At 40.0% G+C, this 26,228-nt stretch overlaps 1 protein-coding gene across 1 annotated transcript in view; it reads left to right on the top strand.

The window, feature by feature from the left end:
- LOC133577118 (uncharacterized) overlaps nt 1-25,820 on the top strand; it is a 110,447-nt gene extending 84,627 nt beyond the window's left edge. The window contains exons 11-15 of the mRNA XM_072912878.1: nt 5,572-5,726; nt 14,706-14,936; nt 15,607-15,778; nt 23,266-23,307; nt 25,612-25,820. Of these exons, the coding sequence (XP_072768979.1) occupies nt 5,572-5,726; nt 14,706-14,936; nt 15,607-15,778; nt 23,266-23,307; nt 25,612-25,713 (702 nt within the window). The 3' untranslated portion in view covers nt 25,714-25,820. The remainder of the gene's footprint in view (nt 1-5,571; nt 5,727-14,705; nt 14,937-15,606; nt 15,779-23,265; nt 23,308-25,611) is intronic.
- Nucleotides 25,821-26,228: the final 408 nt, after the last annotated feature.

Raw genomic sequence — 26,228 nt, 5'->3', positions numbered from 1 at the left:
AAGTATTTCTTATATATATATGAAATACTTGACTTAGTATTTCGTCAAGTATTTCTTATATATATATGAAAAACTTGACTTAGTATTTCGTCAAGTATTTCTTATATATATATATATATATATATATATATAAGAAATACTTGACGAAATACTAAGTCAAGTATTTCATATATATATATATATATATAAGAAATACTTGACTTTCAGTGAATTCTAGCTATAAATATATATTTATTTTATTATATATATATATATATATATATACACCAAGTCAAGTATTTCATATATATTTATATATATATATATATATATATATATATATATATATATATATATATATATATATATATATATATATATATAAAAGAAATACTTGACGAAATACTAAGTCAAGTATTTCATATATATATATATATATATATGAAATACTTGACTTGGTGAATTCGTCAAGTATTTCTTATATAGAGATATATATATATATATATATATATATATATATATATATATAAGAAATACTTGACAAAATACTAAGTCAAGTATTTCATATATATATATATATAAGAAATACTTGACGAAATACTAAGTCAAGTATTTCATATATATATATATATATATATATATATATATATATATATAAGAAATACTTGACTTTCAGTGAATTCTAGCTATTAATATATATTTCTCTTATTATATATATATATATATATATATATATATATATATATATATATATATATAAGAAATACTTGACGAAATACTAAGTCAAGTAATTCATATGTATATATGAAATACTTGACTTAGTATTTCGTCAAGTATTTCTTATATACATATATATATATATATATATACACATATATATATATATATATATATATATACATATATATATATATATATATATATATATATATATATATATATAAACTCAGGTCCGCATGGACCTGAGTCCGCCTGAATTTCGAGAGATTTTCGGGAGAAAATTTGTCCCGGGAGGTTTTCGGAAGAGGCGCTGAATTTCGGGAGTCTCCCGGAAAATCCGGGAGGGTTGGCAAGTATGCTTTATAAAATTATTATAGTGTTATATACCGTATTTTTCAGACTATAAGGCGCACCGGATAATGGCCTGCCTATCCATTAGGGAAGGCTTATGTCTCCACACAGCTTTTTATTTCACACACATCAGTATGTGGAATTAAATTATGGAATGGATTCAGCAAAGCAATCAAACAATGTACTATGAATTGATTTACGTAGTTGAAAAACTTATTCGGGTGTTACCATTTAGTGGTCAATTGTACGGAATATGTACTGTACTGTGCAATCTACTAATAAAAGTCTCAAACAATCAATCAAAACTAACATGATCCACTTCAAGAAACTCTTCAAACTTAAAGTGTTAACGAAGTACAAAGAAGAAGAACCTGCATGATAAACATTCTGAATTTATTTCATCCATCCATTCATTTTCATAAATAATCTTACTCATCTCACTATATGAAATGTAACTTACTTCTGTCAAGACTTGGTCCTGGGTGTTTGCTTTTCCGGAAGGCAACGGAAAGTTGGCTCGGGCGAGACGGGAATGTAAGTACATAATTTATTTTATAATTACTAAAAGAAAAAGAAGTAAACAAAAGGCGCGCACAATGGCGGAGAACAAACTGAAACCAAAAAGACTATGAACATGGAACAAAAACTTACTTTGGCATGGGACATGAAGCATGATCTAAGAGGATGAAGAGTGTGTAGAGCATAAATGCAATGTTGCCAGAAAGACAAACTGAAAACAATGAACTTAAATACTACAGACATGATTAGTGAAAACAGGTGTGTGACGTGACAGGTGAAAACTAATGGTTGCTATGGTGACAAAACAAACAAAAGTGCACAAAAAGTCCAAAAACAAAACCGAACATGACTAAAACAAAACATGATCACACAGACATGACAACTTCACCAATTATTATTTATTTATTTATTTTTATTGTGATTACCTTACTCAGTTGGAACATTAATTATCTTGTTTTTGCAGTCTATTCAATTGAATATAAGTTGAAAAGGATTTGCAAATCATTGTATTCTGTTTTTATTTACCATTTACACAACGTGCCAACTTCACTGGTTTTGGGTTTTCCATCCATCCATTTTCTACCGCTTGTCCCCCTTTGGGGTCGCGGGGGGTGCTGTAGCCTATCTCAGTTGCACATGGGCGGAAGGCGGGGTACACCCTGGACAAGTCGCCACCTCATCACAGGGCCAACACAGATAGACAGACAACACAGAAAGATCCCGAGCGCAGGATTGAACGCAGGACTACTCAGGACCTTCGTATTGTGAGGCACATGCACTAACCCCTGTTCCACCGTGCTGCCCAGTTTTGGGTTTTGTATATTCCTAATGAAACATAAAAAGTTTTTGGGCTTGCTTAAACAGGCGTCAACCCGCAGTCCACACGTATCTCTTACGTGTGGCTGCCATCTGCTGGTCGCACTTATTGACCATTGACCAAATAAAATTGGTTCGAGGTCGGCACAACCAGAAATAATTCATTAAAAAAAAACGCACTGTTGATTTTTGAGAAAATGAAAGGATTTGAATTGCGCCTTATAGTCTGAAAAATACGATATTTTATATCATGTAGCAATCTTTAACACGTTAATAGCAAGACTGTTTAAACGGTGTCATTTTATACACTTGACATGTAAATATGGAACTCATCCTCTTCATACGTGGCTGTTCATGAGATCTGTTTTTGCACACACTCCAGCAGATGTATGTAGGTCAAAGACTTAAAAGCGCGTATTATGCCATATGACAGCACCACAGATTACCACAGACATGGGGTGATGTTTTGCATCTGACTTGAAGTTGCTTTTGGAAGATACTAAAATGTTCTTGTTATGTCATTCAGTTTTTAACCTGTCCACTGTATAATAAGACCATTTCATTGTGATATAGTGCGCCCCTATGCAACGTGTCTCATGTTAAAGTTAAAGTACCAATGATTGTCACACACACACTAGGTGTGGGGAAATTTGTCCTCTGCATTTGACCCATCCCCTTGTTCACCCCCTGGGAGGTGAGGGGAGCAGTGAGCAGTAGCGGTGGCCGCGCCCGGGAATCATTTTGGTGATTTAACCCCCAATTCCCACCCTTGATGCAGAGTGCCAAGCAAGAATGGGTTCTATTTTTATAGTTTTTGGTATTAACTCACAACTTACCAATCTCAGGGCGAACACTCTAACCACTCGGCCACTGAGTAGGATAATGTAAAGTTGTGCCTTTGGAAGCAATGATAAAGTAATGTTTACTTTTAGGGCTTGATTTACTAAAGGTTTGCGTGTACTAAAACACGTGCAAACCTGATAGCACACGCAAAGCTGATCTACTAAAGGTGTGCAAAGTGGATTGCGTCTGTTAAGTGAGTAGAATGACACGGGCAATCCATTTTATGTCTCTTTCTTCATTAGTATGCCCAAATATATCAAAACGCCCACAATACTGGGAGAAGAAGACGCGAACATAAAGATTTAGCACACGTAATGTGATTTATCAACACTCATCACTGTTTTGGGTGCACTATTTTGCATTTTGTTTAGCACCTGTCAGAGGGACGTGCAAACTGACAGTTTCACACTGACGGATGAGAATCCTCTGTTCTGTATGTGTGTCAACATTTTTGGACGGTTAGAAATAAAAAAAACATTACACACATCGTCTGTTCAGCAATTTCCTTTTATAATTGTATAGCTGCCGGATGACTTGAGGAGCTGATTAAAATTAATTCAATTGCTGCGTTTTGGTGCCTGCTGGCATTTTAATGTTGTTTATTTTTGTTTATTTAGGAAACATATTACTATAATATATATCCAACATGAAAAAAACGTCTTTCTTTATGCATTTTCTTGCGTTTGAGTCCTTCCAGACGCACAAATGCGCTGGTGATGCGATCCTGAGCCTCGCACACAGAATTAAGTGTCGGTCTGCATATGTTTCTGTTGTCTAGCTTGCGATTCAGAAAAAGTGTTACAGATTATATATTGTGGAAGTCGATCCCTACCCGTTCCACGGATATCATGTCACAGGAGCCAGGCGTGCCGTTTAACAGTTTTATTTTTTCCATGCATGTATCAAGCACAGTTTTTCATTCAGCCTTCCCTTTCTCCGCTGGCCGCTCACTGTTAAAGACAACAGATGATTAGATTAACACGTACCACCTGTGAAATCTAATCAACTGCCAGCTGTGTCTCGCCGTCCCGCACATGCCCCGCCCCTAGCTGATGGTGCTCCGCCCTCGACACCATTGCCAGAGGCGGTGACCTTTGCTCCTGCAGGCGCGCTGACGCACTTCCCTCCACATATATATATATATATATATATATATATATATATATATATATAAATATATATATATGGTGTACCCCGTCTACCGCCTGAATGCAGCTGAGATAGGCTCCAGCACCCCCCGCGACCCCAAAAGGGACAAGCAGTAGAAAATGGATGAATAAATATACACACACATATAGTTCCTTTACATGCAGTCGACTTTCAGCCCCTGGCCAAAGTTTTGCAGCACAATGCGACCCCCCAAGTCAAAAAGTTTGGACACCCTTGGTCTAAAGCATGGGTGTCAAACTCTGGCCCGCGGGCCAAATTTGGCTGTGTAATTTCACTTGGCCCTTGAGGCGATATCAAATTAACACTAAAGCTGGGAGTCTTCCAAACGCCAGCCAGCCCAACGAGTGCTGGCCCAGTCACATAACATGTTTGGCTTCTGCACGCACACACATTAGAATGCAACGCATACTTCATCAACAGCGATACAGGTTACACTGAGGGTGGCCGAATAAAAAACTTCAACACTGTTAGAAATATACGCCACACTGTGAATCCACACCAAACCAGAACCCTTTGCAGCACTAACTCTTCCGGGACGCTACAAGGTGTGTGTGTGTGTGTGTGTGGGGGGGAGTTTTGGTGGTAGCGTCCCGGAAGAGTTAGTGCTGCAAAGGATTCTGGGTATTTGTTCTGTTGTGTTTATGTTGTGTTACTGTGCGGATGTTCTCCCGAAATGTGTTTGTCATTCTTGTTTGGTGTGGATTCACAGTGGGGCGTATATTTCTAACAGTGTTAAAGTTTTTTATACTGGCACCCTCAGTGTAACCTGTATAGATGTTGATGATGTATGCGTTGCATTTGCTCGTGTGTGCGTACAGAAGCCGCATATATCTTGTGACTGGGTCTGAACGATGTTAGAATGGATGAAAAGTGGACGTGACGATAGCTCGTAGAGGACGTTAAAGGTTAATTTGTTCCACCTTGGCCCGCGGCTTTGTTCAGTTTTAAATTTTGGCCCACTCTGTATTTGAGTTTGACACCCCTGGTCTAAAGTTTTAGAGCCTTTTTAAGGTTTGCTGTAAGAACCACAACTGATAAAGAGTAATGTTGTATTACTGTTCTGGGGTGTTAAAAAGAACAACACTGAATCACAATAAAATCCGAACCGTGCAATTGTGAAGCGTTCCACTCCTAGTAAATAGCTTCTGACTGGCGTTTTCTTGCATCTGTAAGGTAAACCATGTTGGAGAAGGACGCAGCACCCAGCAGGCACCGACTGTTGTTATTTCAGAAAAAGCTGAATCTTACCTCCATGGGGAAAACAGTGTAGCATCTTACAGACGGGATACAGCCCTTACCCGCAGCGAGGGAAGTCTGAACAGCAACATGTAAGTAGATCTATAGACTCATACCGTACCAAATTGTTTTGGGGGTCCACAATCCCAGAAAACTAAGTACCGGGGGCCGGAATTCTACATATACATATGTACATATACAGTACATATATATATATATATATAACTATAGTTGTATATATATGTATATGTATGTGTATATATGTGTATAAATATTTTATATATATATATATATGTGTGTATGTATGTATGTATGTATGTGTATATATATATATATATATATATATATATATATATATATATATACAAACCCTGTTTCCATATGAGTTGGGAAATTGTGTTAGATGTAAATATAAACGGAATACAATGATTTGCAAATCCTTTTCAACCCATATTCAGTTGAATATGCTACAACGACAACATTTGAAGTTCAAACTGATAAACATTTTTTTTTGCAAATAATCATTAACTTTAGAATTTAATGCCAGCAACACGTGACAAAGAAGTTGGGAAAGGTGGCAATAAATACTGATAATGTTGAGGAATGCTCATCAAACACTTATTTGGAACATCCCACAGGTGAGCAGGCTAATTGGGAACAGGTGGGTGCCATGATTGGGTATAAAAACAGCTTCCCAAAAAATGCTCAGTCTTTCACAAGAAAGGATGGGGCGAGGTACACCCCTTTGTCCGCAACTGCGTGAGCAAATAGTCAAACAGTTTAAGAACAACGTTTCTCAAAGTGCAATTGCAAGAAATTTAGGGATTTCAACATCTACTGTCCATAATATCATCAAAAGGTTCAGAGAATCTGGAGAAATCACTCCACGTAAGCGGAATGGCCGGAAACCAACATTGAATGACCGTGATCTTCGATCCCTCAGAGGGCACTGTATTAAAAACTGACATCAATCTCTAAAGGATATCACCACATGAACACTTCAGAAAACCACTGTCACTAAATACAGTTGGTCGCTACATCTGTAAGTGCAAGTTAAAACTCTACTATGCAAAGCGAAAGCCATTTATCAACAACATCCAGAAACGCCGCCGGCTTCTCTGGGCCCGAAATCATCTAAGATAGACTCATGCAAAGTGGAAAAGTGTTCTGTGGTCTGACGAGTCCACATTTCAAATTGTTTTTGGAAATATTCGACATCGTGTCATCCGGACCAAAGGGGAAGCGAACCATCAAGACTGTTATCGACGCGAAGTTCAAATCGCAATCCCAATCGTTTATTGAGTGTTGTTTAACGAAAAGGTGATGTAACACAGTGGTGAACATGCCCTTTCCCAACTACTTTGGCACGTGTTGCAGCCATGAAATTCTAAGTTAATTATTATTTGCAAAAAAAAAAAAAAGTTTATGAGTTTGAACATCAAATATGTTGTCTTTGTAGTGCATTCAATTGAATATGGGTTGAAAAGGATTTGCAAATCATTGTATTCCGTTTATATTTACATCCAACACAATTTCCCAACTCATATGGAAACGGGGTTTGTGTATATATATATATATATATATATATATATATATATATATATTTATTATATATATATATATATATATTTATTTATTTTATATATATGTATATATATATATATATATATATATATGTATATATATATATATATATATATATATATATATATATATATATATATATTGCTTTATATTTATTATTTTACTTATTTTTTGTCTGGTTTTGTATTTGTTTTGTATCATCCCGTGGGGTGTGTTACTTTTTTGTTCGGTTTGTACTTCATGAAGTTTTGCACTTGTTTTTTGTTTGTTTTCATTATATTTGGATGTATTTGTTTGGTTTGTATGCTTGTGAATCTGGGCTATCCATTAAGTAAGACTACTTATTATGTTGTAGGGGGCAGGAAATATAAGATTTTCTTCATCCTGTTCCTTATCAAGCATAGGTGTGTAAATATGTGTTTAGTTGCTAAAGTTTAATTGTCTATTGATCAAAAATGCACATCAATGAAGGAGATAAATAAAATCAAAAAAATATATATATATGTGTGTGTGTATATATGTATATATATATATATATATATATATATATATATGTTTATATATATGTATGTGTATATGTATGTTATATACATACATATATTTATATATATATATATATATTTTTTTTTTATATATATACTGTAAATACATACATATACCGTATTTTTCGGACTATAAGTCACAGTTTTTTTCATAGTTTGGCCGGGTTCCAGTGCGACTTATATATGTTTTTTTTCTTTTTTATTATGCATTTTCGGCAGGTGCGACTTATACTCCGGTGCGACTTATACTCCGAAAAATGCGGTATATGTATGTTTATATATGTATAGTATAAATATATGTAAAAATAATAAAATATAAATAATATAAAGATTGCTTTAATAAGTTAATAAAAATGTATAATTGAGTGAATAATAGAATTATCAATGATGAAGATAAAAAAAAACTATAAAATAAAAACAGATTAGTAAAAATCTTGATTAAAAAGGTGAGTCTTTAGCCTTTTTTTTGCAGTCTTGAGGCTCCCTAGCAGGCTGTTCCACAGGTAAATGCCACCTCTCCGTGGGTCTTTGTTCTGGTCTTTGGTAAAGATAAAAGGCCAGTGCCAGAGGACCTCAGGATCCGCGGGGTTTGAACGGAAAAAGGAGGTCAGATAGATAAGGCACAAGGCCATTAAGACATTTAAAAACTAATAATAGAACTTTAAAATGGACCCTGAAGCAAACAGGCTGTCACAGGGTGTAGGTGACGAACCCCAAGATGCAGAGATGGTAGGCTTTGTCCAGGAAAACATGATTTAATTTAACTCTATAACAAGAAACAAACAAAAGGGTACAAAACAAAAGGCGCGAGCAAGGCGGAGAACAAACTTGGCTATGAACAAAAACTAGCACAAAGGCTAACTGTGGACAAGAAACAAAAACACTTACTGTGACACGAAGGAACTATGACATGAGCAGAGTGAACAGAAGTAGACACAGCTACAACGATAAGTATTAATGACAGGTAGTAGCGACAATCATAACAACAATACTCCAGCACTGACTGGAGGGCAAAGCAGGACTAAATAGTAGCTGGCTGATTGACACCAGGTGTGGCCAGGTGCCAATCAGCCACAGCTGAGGGGAAGCAGCACTCAGGGAGACAAGCAGGAAATAGAACCAAAATAAGAGCGCTTACAGGAAATAAAGACAGACAGAAGAAAAACTCAAAACATAACTAAACTGTCAGTGACAAACCTGACACAGGCAGGCAATGCAGCGACTTTAAAACTGGTGTAATGTGCCCCCGCCCCCTGGTCCTCGTCAGCACGCGTGCAGCTGAATTTTGTAATAATTGACTTAATAATTGATTGTTTTTTCCCGACTGACAATGTATGTTGAAATCTCGATCCGTCTCTTTGCCATACCTGCCGACAACAACGGTTTTCCTGTAATGAGTACAGTTTTTGATAATCCAGCGGTAAAAAGTACGGTTTTCCATCCAAAATGATTAACTTCAAAAAGGAAGCTACGTAGCGATGCAACTCCACGGGCGAGGGGACAAAATATACGGGAAACATCCATGATTGGTTGGTTGGTTTAAAAGTTAAAGTTAAAGTAGCAATGATTGTCACACACACACACTAGGTGTGGCGAAATTATTCCCTGCATTTGACCCATCACCCTTGATCACCCCCTGGGAGGTGAGGGAAGCAGTGAGCAGCAGCGGTGGCCGCGCCCGGGAATCATTTTTGGTGATTTAACCCCCAATTCCAACCCTTGAGTGCCAAGCAGGGAGGTAATGGGTCCCGTTTTTATGGTCTTTGGTATGACTCGGCCGGGGTTTGAACTCACAACCGACCTATCTCAGGACGGACACTCTAACCCAGTGGTTCTTAACCGGGGTTCGATCGAACCCTAGGGGTTCGGTGAGTCAGGCTCAGGGGTTCGGCGGAGGTCAAGACACACCAGACTCATCGTGTAAATAAAAACTTCTCCCTATCGGCGTATTACGGATACGGCAACAGTTTTGGTTTTGTTCTTTGAACAAGGTGATGTTCATGCACGATTCATTTTGTGCACCAGTAAAAAAACATGGAAATATTTTAGTATGGGGAACATATTCACCATTAATTAGTTGCTTATTAACATGCAAATTAGTAACATATTAGCTCTTAACTAGTCATTATTAAAGACCTACTGAAATGCGATTTTCTTATTTAAACAGGGATAGCAGGTCCATTCTGTGTGTCATACTTGATCATTTCGCGATATTGTCATATTTTTGCTGAAAGGATTTAGTAGAGAACATCGACGATAAAGTTCGCAACTTTTGGTCGCTGATAAAAAAGCCTTGCCTGTACCGGAAGTAGCAGACGAGTAGCGTGACGTCACAGGTTGTGGAGCTCCTCACATCTGCACATTGTTTACAATCATGGCCACCAGCAGCGAGAGCGATTCGGACCGAGAAAGCGACGATTTCTCCATTAATTTGAGCAAGGATGAAAGATTCGTGGATGAGGAAAGTGAGAGTGAAGGACTACAGGGCAGTGGGAGCGATTCAGATAGGGAAGATGCTGTGAGAGGCGGGTGGGACCTGATATTCAGCTGGGAATGACTAAAACAGTAAATAAACACAAGACATATATATACTCTATTAGCCACAACACAACCAGGCTTATATTTAATATGCCACAAATTAATCCCGCATAACAAACACCTCCCCCCTCCCGTCCATATAACCCGCCAATACAACTCAAACACCTGCACAACACACTCAATCCCACAGCCCAAAGTACCGTTCACCTCCCCAAAGTTCATACAGCACATATATTTCCCCAAACTTACGTACAGTACGTGACATGCACATAGCGGCACGCACGTACGGGCAAGCGATCAAATGTTTGGAAGCCGCAGCTGCATGCGTACTCACGGTACCGCGTCTGCGCATCCAACTCAAAGTCCTCCTGGTAAGAGTCTCTGTTGTCCCAGTTCTCCACAGGCTAATGGTAAAGCTTGACTGTCATCTTTCGGGAATGTAAACAATGAAACACTGGCTGTGTTTGTGTTGCTGCAGTTGCCCGCAATACACCACTTCCCACCTACAGTTTTCTTCTTTGCCGTCTCCATTGTTCATTGAACAAATTGCAAAAGATTCACCAACACAGATGTCCAGAATACTGTGGAATTTTGCGATGAAAACAGACGACTTAATTGCTGGCCACCATGCTGTCCCAAAATGTCCTCTACAATCCATGACGTCACGCGCAGGCGTCATCATACCGAGACATTTTCAGCAGGATATTTCGCGCAAAATTTAAAATTGCACTTTAGTAAGCTAACCCGGCCGTATTGGCATGTGTTGCAATGTTAAGATTTCATCATTGATATATAAACTATCAGACTGCGTGGTCGGTAGTAGTGGGTTTCAGTAGGCCTTTAAGTACTTATTAATGCCTTATTCTGCATGGCCTTATTATAACCCTAACCCTCTAACCCTGGCCCTAACCCTAACCAAATAACTCTAAATTAAGTCTTTGTTACTTAGAATATGTTCCCCTAGTGTCCAAAAAACTCTAAATTAAGTCTTTGTTACTTAGAATATGTTCCCCATACTAAAGTGTTACCAAAAACATATAACTTTGTCTTGAATTTGAAAAAAACAACATTTAATTTTTCACTAAAGAAGGGTTCGGTGAATGCGCATATGAAACTGGTGGGGTTCGGTACCTCCAACAAGGTTAAGAACCACTGCTCTAAACTAGGCCATGATTAGTCACCATTGGTTAAGATTAGGGCAAAACATTAGGGACAGGCCAATCAGAGGCAAGATAGGGCGGGTCATGGAACCAGGAAGGGAAATCACAACAGACATCCCAAATGAGGATGAAGAGAGTCGGAGAAGAGAAGAGGGAATATTCAAGCGGGCGATTTATATATTAAAAAACTAGTGGAAGATGGCAGAAGTATTCTCTTCCTTAGATTTTTCTTAATGGCCAACATTTGAGTTGTTTACACATGATTGTGGCAGCCATGTGAGGACTTTTGCTACAGTATAGCCTGTCTAAATGCTACATTTCATTTTCATTGGTGTTTTGCAACAAGACTGTAGCTGACACTTTGTTCATTATTTCTACTCTTTATATTTTGACATTGAATACTTGAATCATTTTGAAACACAAACAACGTGACTGCAGGATATTTGTTATTTCATGCTATGAATCACAAAGGGATATTCAGACAAAGGAAGTTAGCTAATAGAATAAACGTTGTTTGTACTTGTGGAAGTTGCGTCCTTGCAGTGCCACTGTCAGACACGGCACAGGACGCAACTTTTCAGCCACGTTCGTATCCTCTCTCCCCTCCTGCTCCCGGCCGCTTACTGTTAAAGACAACAGATGATTAGATTAACACGTGCCACCTGTGAAATCTAATCACCTGCCAGCTGTGTCTCGCCGTCAGCACTGCCACGCCCCCGTCTGATGGTGCTCTGTCCTCAGCACCATGGACAGAGGCGGTGACCTTTGCTCCTGCAGGCAGCGCTGGGCACATCTCCCTCCACAGTACTCTTTAGGATTTTTGCATTTGGAGCAGTTAGAAGTGGAGAGGGAGTTGAAGAGACAGAAATTGCCTATGAGTGTCCGCCCTGAGATCGGTAGGTCGTGAGTTCAAAACCCGGCCGAGTCATACCAAAGACTATAAAAATGGGACCCATTGCCTCCCTGCTTGGCACTCAGCATTAAGGGTTGGAATGGGGAGTTAAATCACCAAAAATGATTCCCGGGAGCGGCCACCGCTGCTGCTCACTGCTCACTGATCACCTCCCAGGGGGTGATCAAGGGTGATGGGTCAAATGCAGAGAATAATTTCGCCACACCTGGTGTGTGTGTGACAATCATGGGTACTTTAACTTTACCTTTAACTTAAAGTCCAAGGCAGAATCCACTAAAGCAGAAACAAAAAGGAAAATGCGAGCTGCTCAGAAATTTGCCGGGAAGGCTCATGTCAGAGCCATCAAAGCAAAAATGCCAAAGTAATGTGTAAATATTGTCAATAACTAGATGAACCATCTGTGGCTGTGACGTGAACACTAGTAAGGTTGTAAATACTGTATAGAGTAGGCTAACCCATGTGGTTCCTGTGGATGTGAACACAAGTTGTAATTAAAGCTGCAAGCAGCGATGGACGGGGCCGACTTTTGCTGGTGTTTCCTGCCTTTACCCTTTCAACCTATTTTCACCCGCACATTACCTACCTTCTCTGCATAGTGGGGTCACGCTGGTGCTTTCTGCCTTTACCCATGCAACATATCTTCACCTGCACATTACCTACCTTGTCTGCATTGCCTCGACCACACATGCGCTTCCTTCTTTCACCCATACAACATAGCTTCACCCGCACATTACCTACCTTCTCTGCATAGTGGGGTCACGCTGGTGCTTCCTGCCTTTACACATTCAACATATCTTCACCCGCACATTACCTACTTGCTCTGCATCCTCGGGTCACGCTGGTGCTTCCTGCCATCACCCAGGCAACATATCTTTACCTGCACATTACCTACCTTCTCTGTATCCTGGAGTCAAACTGGTGCCTCCTTCTTTCACCCAGTCAACATATCTTTACCTGCACAGTACCTACCTTCTCTGCATTGTGTGGTCACGCTGGTGCTTCCTGCTTTTAAGCGGCCATCTTGAGACGGCAGCAGCGCAGCAGCATCAGCGCAGCGGTTCTTTGAAGGCTCGTAAAATCTAAACCGGAGCAGTAATTAAAACTCTTTCGTCAATCTCTCTCCTGTGCTAGTTTGAAGCCGACACGACAAACGCGCTCAGAGGAGATAATGTTTGAAAAAAGGTGACCGGTTTCATGTCTCTACGACATTCCTACTGGAAGTTACAGGCAGTTTTGTCTGAGTTTTCTTCCGAGGAGCAGTTGTGCTTGTTTTTTCTTCCTAGGGGGCGCTAGAGCGCAATTTAGAGTTTTGGGGTTGGGTTTTTTTATTAGATCGCAATTTTTGCCAGTCCTGATGTGTGTGTCCAGTTTGGTGAGTTTTGAAGCATGTTAAGGGGGTCAAATTACAGCTCAAAGAGGCAAAAGTTACTGTTTTTACAAAATTTTTGTTTTGAAGGGGGAATTGCCAACTTCCTGTTGATTTTTGCTGAAAGATGTCAGTGTATAAAATATAGGTCTAAGTGACACCTACATAGAGGTTTTTGTTTTATGTCTCTATGACATTCCTACCGGAAGTTACAAGCAGTTTTGTCTGTGTTTTTTCCTAGGGGGCGCTAGAGCGCAATTTTTAGTTTTGGGTTTGTTTTTTGTTTTTTATTAGATGGCAATTTTTGCCAGTCCTGATGCGTGTGTCAAATATGGTGAGTTTTGAAGCATGTTAAGGGGGTCAAATTACAGCTCAAAGAGGCGACCGGTATAATAATAATAAAACGTTACAATTACAATAGGTCCTCTGTCCCAAAGGGACATTGCGGTCCCTAATTACTGTAGTGACTAAATAACATAGTGACTGAAACAGACATAGTGATTCATTTCGATGAATGGGGTATGTGTTTATGTCAACTCTTTTGATCATTTTTTAATTCTTTAAACACCAAAACATCTTTAAATGGGGCTTTTCTTCTCATTTTTGCATGTTCAATTGCTGAAAGACCAGTTATGAACAGAATGGGTGACAAAGGGCAGCCTTGGCGGAGTCCAACCCTCACTGGAAACATGTCCGACTTACTGCCGGCAATGCGGACCAAGCTCTGACACTGATCGTACAGGGAGCGGACCGCCACAATCAGACAGTCCGATATATCGATATATCTGAGCACTCCCCACAGGACTTCCCGAGGGACACGGTCCAATGCCTTCTCCAAGTCCACAAAGCACATGTAGACTGGTTGGGCAAACTCCCATGCACCCTGCAGAGAGTATAGAGCTGGAAGCATGTAGTAAAATGTGTCAGTAACGTCCGCACCAACAGTCTGTGTTGTATATTTTTTGCAGCGCTCATGCTGTCGGCCGGAAGCGCCAAGAGGCTGAGCACGGCCACCAAAACAGCAGCTCCTCAGATGATGCTGAGAGCAGCAGGAAACCTCCTTCGCCTCCGCTTGCTCAGAGGCACAACAGAGAGCATGAACGTGCCGCACCGGAGACGGTGGAGTCCCAATATGAAACAGGCTACACCAGCGGAGGAGCCACCGCATGTGAGCTGGACCAAGACCAGGACCTCTACAGGTGGGCTAATGAGGGACTGTCGTCATTTCATCGGGAAAAACAAAACAACGCAACATTTCTTGGTGCATCCGCACCGTAACACAACATAAACACAACAGAACAAATACCCAGAATCCTTTGCAGCACTAACTCTTCCGGGACGCTACAAAATACACCCCCGCTACCACCAAACCACCCCCCCCCCCCCCCCCCCACACACACACACACACACCTTGTAGCGTCCTGGAAGAGTTAGTGCTGCAAAGGGTTCTGGTTTGGTGTGGATTCACAGTGTGGCGTATATTTCTAACAGTGTTGAAGTTTGAAAAAGGGGAGAGTGTTACCGTTGTTGCCATGGTGACAACACATCACGTTTGATGATAATGGTTCTTTTGTGTAGTCTTGTTGTGTTTTGTTAGTCCCAGAATCCAAAACCATGCGTGCTACCTCAACTGGAAACTCTGAATTGTCTGCTTGTGTGGTCCTACGTCCCTTTAGTCGCATGGAATACAGAATATTAAAAGTATTTTCAAAGTACACCAACAGCTGCAAGCAACAAAAATAGTCATTAACAGTTTGTAAAAAAAAATAAAATAAAATAAAAAAGTATTCTATGAATATTTCATGCTTGTTTGTGCTCATGTTTTTTTAAATTGTGCCAACGTTCATTATCTTCTCTCCTCCGTTTTAGACGCTACCCAGAGATCATCTCCGACCAGCAGCGCCGGCGGTACAAGCGAGAGTTTGACTCCGCCAGGGCTCGTTATAAAATTCTCTGCCAAGAAATGGACGACATAAGTGACCGGAGTCACGAGCTGAGCCGAGAGCTGGACTCCCTGCAAAAAGGCTCCGTGAAGTACCAGGTAGGAGGAGAAGGTTTGGCCTTTTAAAGGCCTACTGAAATGTGATTTTCTTATTTAAACGGGGATAGCAGGTTCATTCTATGTGTCATACTTGATCATTTCGCGATATTGCCATATTTTTGCTGAAAGGATTTAGTAGAGAACATCGACGATAAAGTTGCAACTTTTGGTCGCTGATAAAAAAAATCCTTGCCTGTACCGGGAGTAGCAGACGAGTAGCGTGACGTCACAGGTTGTGGAGCTCCTCACATCTGCACATTGTTTACAATCATGGCCACCAGCAGCGAGAGCGATTCGGACCGAGAAAGCGACGATTCCCCCATTAATTTGAGCGAGGATGAACGATTCGTGGATGAGGAAAGTGAGAGTGAAGGACTAGAGGGCAGTGGGAGCGATTCAGATAGGGAAGATGCTGTGAGAGGCGGGTGGGACCTGATATTCAGCTGGGAATGACTAAAACAGTAAATAAACACAAGACATATATATACTCTATTAGCCACAACACAACCAGGCTTATTTTTAATATGCCACAAATTAATCCCGCATAACAAACACCTCCCCCCTCCCGTCCATATAACCCGCCAATACAACTAAACACCTGCACAACACACTCAATCCCACAGCCCAAAGTACCGTTCACCTCCCCAAAGTTCATTCCGCACATATATTTCCCCAAAGTTACGTACGTGACATGCACATAGCGGCACGCACGTACGTACGTACGTACGGGCAAGCCATCAAATGTTTGGAAGCCGCAGCTGTATGCGTACTCACGGTACCGCGTCTGCGCATCCAACTCAAAGTGTCAGGCTTGGACGAAGGAAGGGACTCAAATGCAGAGATGTGATTCCAAATAAAGCTTTTATTTTGAAAATCTCTTTAAGCCTCCAGAGCCGAGTAAATTCAAATACTATGAAATTACAAAAATAGCTATCGACAAAATGTTCCAAAAGGGAAAAACCGAAAATCACTCCAAAAGGAGGAAATTATAATTAGCACCGTATCTGTTATCAAAAAACTTTAACAAAAAACGCTCCAACAGGAGGAAGAAAATAAAGACTATAAAACGTACTACTCTAATAAATGTAAACAAAAAATCACTCAAAAACTTTGAGGAAAAATCTTTAGGGAAAAATTATAACTCACCACTGCGGTAGAAAAAGGTAGAATAACAAAAGTCGCTCTGAGGGAGGAGAAAAAGTTAATTCAAAATTACAGCGTGGGATATTCTGGAAGCAAGGACGTAGACGTGGGACAAGGCAAGGCATGGACATGAACATGGAACGCAAGACAGGCACGAAAGCTCGAGACAATCTGGCACAGAACAAGGGGAGACATGGGCTTATAAAGAACATGAGGGTAATGGGAAACAGGTGGAAACAATCAAGGGTCAGGAATGACGTCAGACTGGTGACACAAGAGGAAGGACCCGTGATCTGAAACAAGAGGAGTTGCTTTTCAAAATAAAACATGTAAATCACAAGACAGAAAAAACCAAGACAAGACTTCCCTCACCGCAGTGTGACACAAAGTCCTCCTGGTAAGAGTCTCTGTTGTCCCAGTTCTCCACAGGCCAATGGTAAAGCTTGACTGTCATCTTCCGGGAATGTAAACAATGAAACACCGGCTGTGTTATCCGGCACAACAGTCAGGGGGTGCATTCTACGGCGGGGGTGCGTTATCCGGCACAACACCTGCCGCAATACACCGCTTCCCACCTACAGCTTTCTTCTTTGCTGTCTCCATTGTTCATTGAACAAATTGCAAAAGATTCACCAACACAGATGTCCAGAATACTGTGGAATTTTGCGATGAAAACAGACGACTTAATAGCTGGCCACCATGCTGTCCCAAAATGTCCTCTACAATCCGTGACGTCACGCGCTGACATCATCATACCGAGACGTTTTCAGCAGGATATTTCACACGAAATTTAAAATTGCACTTTAGTAAGCTATTGGCATGTGTTGCAATGTTAAGATTTCATCATTGATATATAAACTATCAGACTGCGTGGTCGGTAGTAGTGGGTTTCAGTAGGCCTTTAATTGCTGCTCTCTCGAGCTAAAAGTTCCCAGGACTTAGTCCCCACTCAGACTGGAGTCTATCCCAGCTGGTACGGGCTGGACTGGTCAGCCGTCAGTAACTTGGCTCGTATAGACAACCAGCCATACACTTACGGCCAATTGACCAAACACATGTCACCAGAGGAGCTGGAGTGAACCCACACAAGCACAGTGACAACACACATGCGCCACCCTGGTGCCCATCACATTTTGAAAAACTGATAGACCAGATTTTTTGGACTATAAGGTGCACATCAAATTCTTTCATTTTCCCTAAAATGGACAGTGCGCCTTAAATTTGTATTACTTCTGGTTTTGGTACATGGTGACCAGTAGATGGCAGTCACACAAAAGAGACACGTGTGGACTGCAGGTTGACGCCTGTTCAATAAATGACGCTTGCAATTACCCCGTAAGCAAGCAACACTAAAACTTTTAATGTTTCATTGAAAATACAGAACATTACACATCCGTCAAAAAAATAAATAAAGTAAATAAAATAACAAATTTTTCCAGTTCAGACATTAAGTATCTTGTCTTTGCAGTCTATTCAATTGAATATAAGTTGAAAAGGATTAGCAAATCAATTGTATTCTGTTTTTATTTACCATTTACACAACGTGACAACTTCTCTGGTTTTGTGGAACATTACACATTACAAATCCGTCAAAATGTTTTAGTACGACTTTGGTAAGCTACGAACCCGCACCGCTTGAAGGACTAAGCTACAAGTTACTCTCCATTAAATGTAGCTAAGCTACAAGTTACTCGCCATTAAATGTAGCTAAGCTTCAAGTTACTCTCCATTAAATGTGGCTAAGCTACGAGTTACTCCCCATTAAATGTAACTAAGCTGCAAGTTATGCTACATTAAATGTAGCTAAGCAACAAGTTACTCTCCATTAAATGTAACTAAGCTACAAGTTACTCTCCATTAAATGTAGCTAAGCTACAAGTTACTCTCCATTAAATGTAACTAAGCTACAAGTTACTCTCCATTAAATGTAGCTGAGCTACAAATTACTCTCCATTAAATGTAACTAAGCTACAAGTTACTTTACATTAAATGTAACTAAGCTACAAGTTACTCTCCATTAAATGTAGCTAAGCTACAAGTTACTCGCCATTAAATGTAGCTAAGCTTCAAGTTACTCTCCATTAAATGTAGCTAAGCTACAAGTTACTCTCCATTAAATGTAACTAAGCTACAAGTTACTCTCCATTAAATGTAACTAAGCTACAAGTTACTCTCCATTAAATATAACTAAGCTACAGGTTACTCTCCATTAAATGTAACTAAGCTACAAGTTACTCTCCATTAAATGTAGCTAAGCTACAAGTTACTCTCCATTAAATGTAACTAAGCTACAAGTTACTCTCCATTAAATGTAACTGAGCTACAAGTTACTCTCCATTAAATGTAGCTAAGCTACACGTTACTCTCCATTAAATGTAGCTAAACTACAAGTTACTCTCCATTAAATGTAACAAAGCTACAAGTTACTCTCCATTAAATGTAGCTAAGCTACACGTTACTCTCTATTAAATATAACTAAGCTACAAGTTACCATCTATTAATTGTAACTAAGCTACAAGTTACTCTCCATTAAATGTAGCTAAGCTACAAGTTACTCTCCATTAAATGTAACTAAGCTACAAGTTACTTTACATTAAATGTAACTGAGCTACAAGTTACTCTCCATTAAATGTAGCTAAGCTACACGTTACTCTCCATTAAATGTAGCTAAACTACAAATTACTCTCCATTAAATGTAACTAAGCTACAAGTTACTCTCCATTAAATGTAGCTAAGCTACACGTTACTCTCCATTAAATGTAACTAAGCTACAAGTTACTCTCCATCAAATGTAGCTAAGCTACAAGTTACTCTACATTAAATTTAACTAAGCTACAAGTTACTCTCCATTAAATGTAACTAAGCTACAAGTCACTCTCCATTAATTGTAACTAAGCTAAAAGTTACTCTCCATTAAATGTAACTAAGCTGCAAGTTACTCTCCATTAAATGTACCTAAGCAACAAGTTACTCTCCATTAAATGTAACTAAGCTACAAGTTACTCTCCATTAAATGTGGCTAAGCTACAAGTTACTCTCCATTAAATGTAACTAAACTACAAGTCACTCTCCATTAATTGTAACTAAGCTAAAAGTTACTCTCCATTAAATGTAACTAAGCTGCAAGTTACTCTCCATTAAATGTACCTAAGCAACAAGTTACTCTCCATTAAATGTAACTAAGCTACAAGTTACTCTCCATTAAATGTGGCTAAGCTACAAGTTACTCTACATTAAATGTAGCTAAACTACAAGTCACTCTCCATTAAATTTACCTAAGGTAAAAGTTACTCTCCATTAATTGTAACTAAGCTACAAGTCACTCTCCTTTAAATGTAACTAAGCTACAAGTTACTCTCCATTAATTGTATTTAAGCTACAAGTTACTCTCCATTAAATGTAACTAAGCTGCAAGTTACTCTCCATTAAAAGTAGCTTAGCTACCGCCAAGCTACTGGGAAATGTAGTTAAGCTAAGTAGCTTAGCTCCATGTCGCTTGTTACTGCCAACAACATTGCAGAATCCAGAAGTTGCCCAGTGGGATACATTTCGGTGGTCTGCAATCATGCATTTCTTGTTAAATTACCTGAAATACAGTTGCAATAAAAATACATCCAACCCCTGTTGTGAATGACAAATATTTGCAACGTGTACAATCTTTAAGAAGATGTTAATAAATACTGTAGTGTCCATTTGTACTCTTATTTGTGTTGAGCTGTTTAAATTGGAGCAAGTTTAAACGTTTCAGGTTCAAACACTGATGTCATATATTAGACAAGACAAGAAGCAAAGGAAATCAAACAGAGACAGGATTCAATTTAGCTCATGAGGAGAAACGTCTGGGCTGCAACTTCGTACAGTCTCTCACCACACTCTGACAAGGAAGTTCCACGCCTTTTCTGATTACATAGCTGCAGCTGTTTCTAAAGGGAGGGGGGTGGTAAACAGCTGTTGCACTCGGTCATAAACAGTTCAAAGAAAAGGTGCCTGTAGCTGCGTCAGGTCTGCTCCCTCTACGCTTTGTAGATCTCGGGTCAGGACAAGGTCTTCCTATGGCTGTCCATACATCAAAGAAACCGACACCTCCATGTCGCATCCCATCGCACACAGTGGAGCTTTACAAGCCTTTTGCTTGATAAGATGAAAGACAGCTTTTGTCTTCTCGCAGGGGACCTGAACTCAATGGAACACAAAGTTGTGTGATAACTTATATACAATTATTCTGACAAAACGCTTTCAATATTTTTTTTTGTCGGGGCTGACGAACTGTGTATATGTATGTATATGTGTGTGTATGTATGTATGTTTATATATGTGTATGTGTACATATGTGTATGTATATGTATATATGTGTATGTGTGGGTATGTATACGTGTATGTGTGTATGTGTATGTATATATGTATGTATGTATGTATATTTCTGGGGGTACGCTCTGGGCCTGCCTGTCAGACGGGGGTCGACGCCTCAGGCTACTGCATCCGAACTGCGTGTCTGGAGCTCCTGGGTCCCGCTGTCCATCCCTTCCGGGTGCCCGTCTTGGTTGGGGCCTGTTGGGCCTAGTCCCTGCGTCTGTTGTGGTAGCTTGGTGCTGCAAGGTATTCCGAGGTGCTGCGAGTCGGCCAGTTGCTGGGGTAGTGACCTTGTTTGTCAGCATGTCTGTGATCTTCTTTTAATTCTTTTTTTTTAAAATTAATTAATTAATTTATTAATTTATTTATTTTTTAATATATTTTATTAATATTATTTTTTAATTTTCCCCTCCCTCAGGGGGGGGGCTCGGCGGGGCGGTTGCTGGTTGTTCCATCTCCATCGTTGGGGTCCCTGCGGGTGGGGTGGGTGGTTCCCGTGGCCCTGTGCCTGGGTGGTCCTGCGGCGGCCGGTTTGGGTGGGGTGGCCGGGGGCTGGCCTCGCCGCGCTCTCCGGGGGTGGGGGGTGGGCTCGTGGGGGCCCGGTTGCCGGTGGGGCGGGGGCGGTCTTCCCGTCCGGTTGCGGGGAGTCTCTGGGTCCCTCGGGCGGGGCGTCTCGCCTTTCTGCCCGTGTGGGGTGTGGTCTCTCGCTGGCTTGGGGTCTGGCTGTCCCCTGCTTTTCTCGTGCCCTGTCCTCTGCCGGGTGCGTCTGTCTGCGGCCTGCTGCTGGCCCTTGTGGGCGGTACGGTGGGTCGGGCTCTGGGGTTCCTGTCGCTGGCCGGCTTGGCTGCGTGGGGTCGGTGGTCCCTGGTTCCCTGGGCACCACGCCTCCTGTTTGTGGGTTGGGCTCTCGGGGGTGATGGGGCCGTGCTCTGGCTCCCACGTACTCTGGGAGTCGATTGTATTGTACATGCAAATTCACATATGCTCACATACGTACATAGGTACCTACGCTCCCACATACATACACAAATACAGTACATATTTACCTACCTAATGTTCGTACATCCACACGCACATTCAATATACAAACATACACATACACATACTGTACATATACATTCACTGTACAAACACATATACACATTCTGTACATATACATTCATTGTACAAACACATATACACATTCTGTACATATACAAGTACATATGCATACTTACACTCATGCACATAATCACGTTTCATCAAACATATATTAACGTTGTTGCCCTAGGGTAAACTGGGTGTAACACATGGCACACTGACAAAGCTTAACCTATTGTGACTATAACAATCTACAAGGTTAATGTAGGTTGCTTCTCTTTCTCCCCCTCCATTTTTCTGCATTCTTTCGTATCTCAAGTTATCATTACGTATATGTATTGTTGCATTTAAACAACTGTATTGTTGATAATAAAGGTAAATTATTGGTATTGTTCATTATCAATAGCGCTATTTCTATTGGTATTTGTATTGATCCATTTGTAGTGTAATAATGCTCATTGTTATTTCTGTATTATTTTTTATTTTTCGCTAACTGCTTATTTGCTATTACTTTTACCATCATATTTGTACATGTCATATTTGCTGATGTTGCTCTATTGTTGTTGTTGTTGTTGTTTGCTGTTGTTGTTTTTTGTCTCTCTGTCTAATCCCCCTCTTGTCCCCACAATTTCCCCCTCTGTCTTCTTTTTTTTTCTCTTTCTATCCCCTCCTGCTCCGGCCCGGCTGCACTAAATGATAATATAAATACATTTAATAAAGTCAAATACAAATAAGGCAACAAGAGAAGTATCCTACACTTCTCTTTTGTAAAGTAAATCTGAACAGCCGACATGGGCATCTACATCAACTATATGATTTGCCTGAGAAGCTGGACAGGACATAAAAAAAAAAAAAAAAAAAAAAAAAAAAAAATTTTCCCATTAATTCTAAATGCATGTGTATGTCTTTGTCAGGGTGTGGCCGATGAATACAACAGACTGAAAGATCTCCAAAGGGTGAGTATGAAAAATGTGCATGTGATACATGTACATCTGATTTTTCTGACAGACAATAACCTCGTAGCGTAGGTCGGAGAAAGCGAAGTCAAAGTTTGGGCAGTTTTGTACATCATTGTTATAAGAAAAAAAAAATTCCGTTTCATTGAATTATTTGCCGGTGTTCTGACGAGACATGCTCCTTTGAAGGAATCTCTCATGAGTTTATCCCTGACTCTAATTTACGGAATAATTCTGGTTTTGCTTACCAGCCTCGCAGCAATTTTATTTGGTACATGGTGTAATGATAAGTGTGACCAGTAGATGGCAGTCACACATAAGAGATACACTCCATAGACTGCAATATGATGGCGATATGACTCAAGTAAACAATTATGTGTTCCATTGAAAATATAGAACATTACACACGGCGCTCAAAAATCTATCAAAATGTTTTAGTACATGGGTGTCAAACTAAGGCTGGCCCGCCGATCCCCCCGGGAGTCTTCCAAACGCCAGCCAGCCCAACGAGTGCTGGCCCAGTCACATAACATGTGCGGCTTCTGCACGCACACACATTAGAATGCAACGCATACTTCATCAACAGCGATACAGGTTACACTGAGGGTGGCAGAATAAAAAACTTCAACACTGTTAGAAATATACGCCACACTGTGAATCCACACCAAACCAGAACCCTTTGCAGCACTAACTCTTCCGGGACGCTACAAGGTGTGTGTGTGTGGGGGGGAGTTTTGGTGGTAGCGTCCCGGAAGTGTTAGTGCTGCAAAGGATTCTGGGTATTTGTTCTGTTGTGTTTATGTTGTGTTACTGTGCGGATGTTCTCCCGAAATGTGTTTGTCATTCTTGTTTGGTGTGGATTCACAGTGTGGCGTATATTTCTAACAGTGTTAAAGTTGTTTATACGGGCACCCTCAGTGTAACCTGTATAGATGTTGATGATGCATGCGTTGCATTCGCTCGTGTGTGCGTACAGAAGCCGCATATATCTTGTGACTGGGTCTGAACGATGTTAGAATGGATGAAAAGCGGACGTGACGATAGCTCGTAGAGTACGTTAAAGGTTAATTTGTTCAACCTTGGCCCGCCGCTTTGTTCAGTTTTAAATTTTGGCCCACTCTGTATTTGAGTTTGACACCCCTGTTTTAGTAGGACTTTGGTAAGCTATGAAGCCGCACCGCTTGATGGATTGTACTGTGCATCAACATAGGAGTATTATTATGGTGTGTGTATAAGGTAAGACATATTATCTGGCGTTTTGTTTCGCAATATTATGGAAAACCAACTTTTCTTACCTTCTGGTACCTGCTGATCTGTATTTGGGATCTGCATAAATCCTGAAAAATTGCGCAAGTCCGCCTTTGCCGACACCGTAGTCGATAAGCTTCTACTTTTTCTCTATCTTCTTGTTATGGGACATTCATCCTCCGCTGTTGCCATTTCTAATATAAAGTAGTGTAAAGTTCTTACTTATATCTGTCAGTAAACTCGCCATGAAAGCACTAAAACATACCGGTGTAGTGAGTTTACATTATTCACCCAAGGAACTTTAGTTATTAGAGAGTTCCGGTCGGACGTTTTTCACGGGACACATTTGTTGTTGTTTCCGGATGAGGAGATGCTGCTCCGTTATTGATTGAAGTAAAGTGTGAATGTCATTAAAACAGTTAGCTCCATCTTTTGACACTTCTTCCACTCCCGTCCTTGCACGCCACACCGCTACAACAAAGATGACGGGGAGAAGACGCTGTCAAAGGTGAGCCACGTAAATAAGACCGCCCACAAAACGGCGTATCCTGAAGCGACTGCCAGAAAAGCGGCTTGAAGATGATCTGTAAAACATCATCTATGCAACATTTTGACCAAAGAACCACCATTACATGTTATGTAGACCACAAGGAAGTCTTTTACATTTAGAAAAAAATCATAATAATGTTGTGACTCCTTTTATGCGCCTTATAATCCAGTGCGCCTTATATATGAAAAAAGATCAAAAATAGACCATTCATCGGCAGTGCGCCTTATAGTCCAGTGCGCCTTATATATGAAAAAAGATATATTTTTTTTTTAAATAGACCATTCATCGACAGTGCGCCTTATAATCCGATGCGCCCTATGGTCCGGAAAATATGGTATTCATTGAATGTGCAATTACATCTCTGTATTCCAATGGGGAGCATGTCTCGCCAGAACACCGGCAGAGTGTTTGTTTTCCAGCTCCCTCTTAACCGTTGTGATCTATATTTTTAGCCCTAATGTTTGTTAACTAAACTGTTTTATTGATAGAGTCTATGTCTCTTCTAGGCGCCTGGATATCAAGCCAAGAAAAAGGAGAGCAAAGAACTCAGGCAAAAACTATTTCACGTCAAGCGGATGGTGAAGAACTTTGACCGAGGTCTTTGTTAGCATGTCATATTTTGACTTATGACTCTTACTTTATTATTGTGGACTTTGCTCATTTCAGTGGCCTTTAAAATGATGTTGCATCCCAATTGGTGACTATAGTACGTTTTTTTAAATAAATGATAGTGGAACTTACTTATTGGTTGTTGAACACAGTTGGTAGTTAGAATCGTCTTTATATTTAAGCAAATGTTTACATAGGAAACAATGTAAACACGAATGATAGCTTAGACTCAACTAAAGGCCATATTAGTATATATATATAGTAATGTAGTAACAGACACCTTCATAACAATATGTAATATGTACAATATACACACTGCAAGTATATACATAATGTAGTAACAGACACCTTCATAACAATATGTAATATGTACAATATACACACTGCAAGTATATATATAATGTAGTAACAGACACCTTCTTAACAATATGTAATATGTACAATATACACACTGCAAGTATATACATAATGTAGTAACAGACACCTTCATAACAATATGTAATATGTACAATAT

The sequence above is a fragment of the Nerophis lumbriciformis genome, linkage group LG03 (assembly GCF_033978685.3).
Source record: "Nerophis lumbriciformis linkage group LG03, RoL_Nlum_v2.1, whole genome shotgun sequence".
Taxonomy (NCBI): domain Eukaryota; kingdom Metazoa; phylum Chordata; class Actinopteri; order Syngnathiformes; family Syngnathidae; genus Nerophis; species Nerophis lumbriciformis.
Note: the sequence above shows the minus strand (reverse complement) of the source record. Positions and strands in the feature narration are given on the sequence as shown.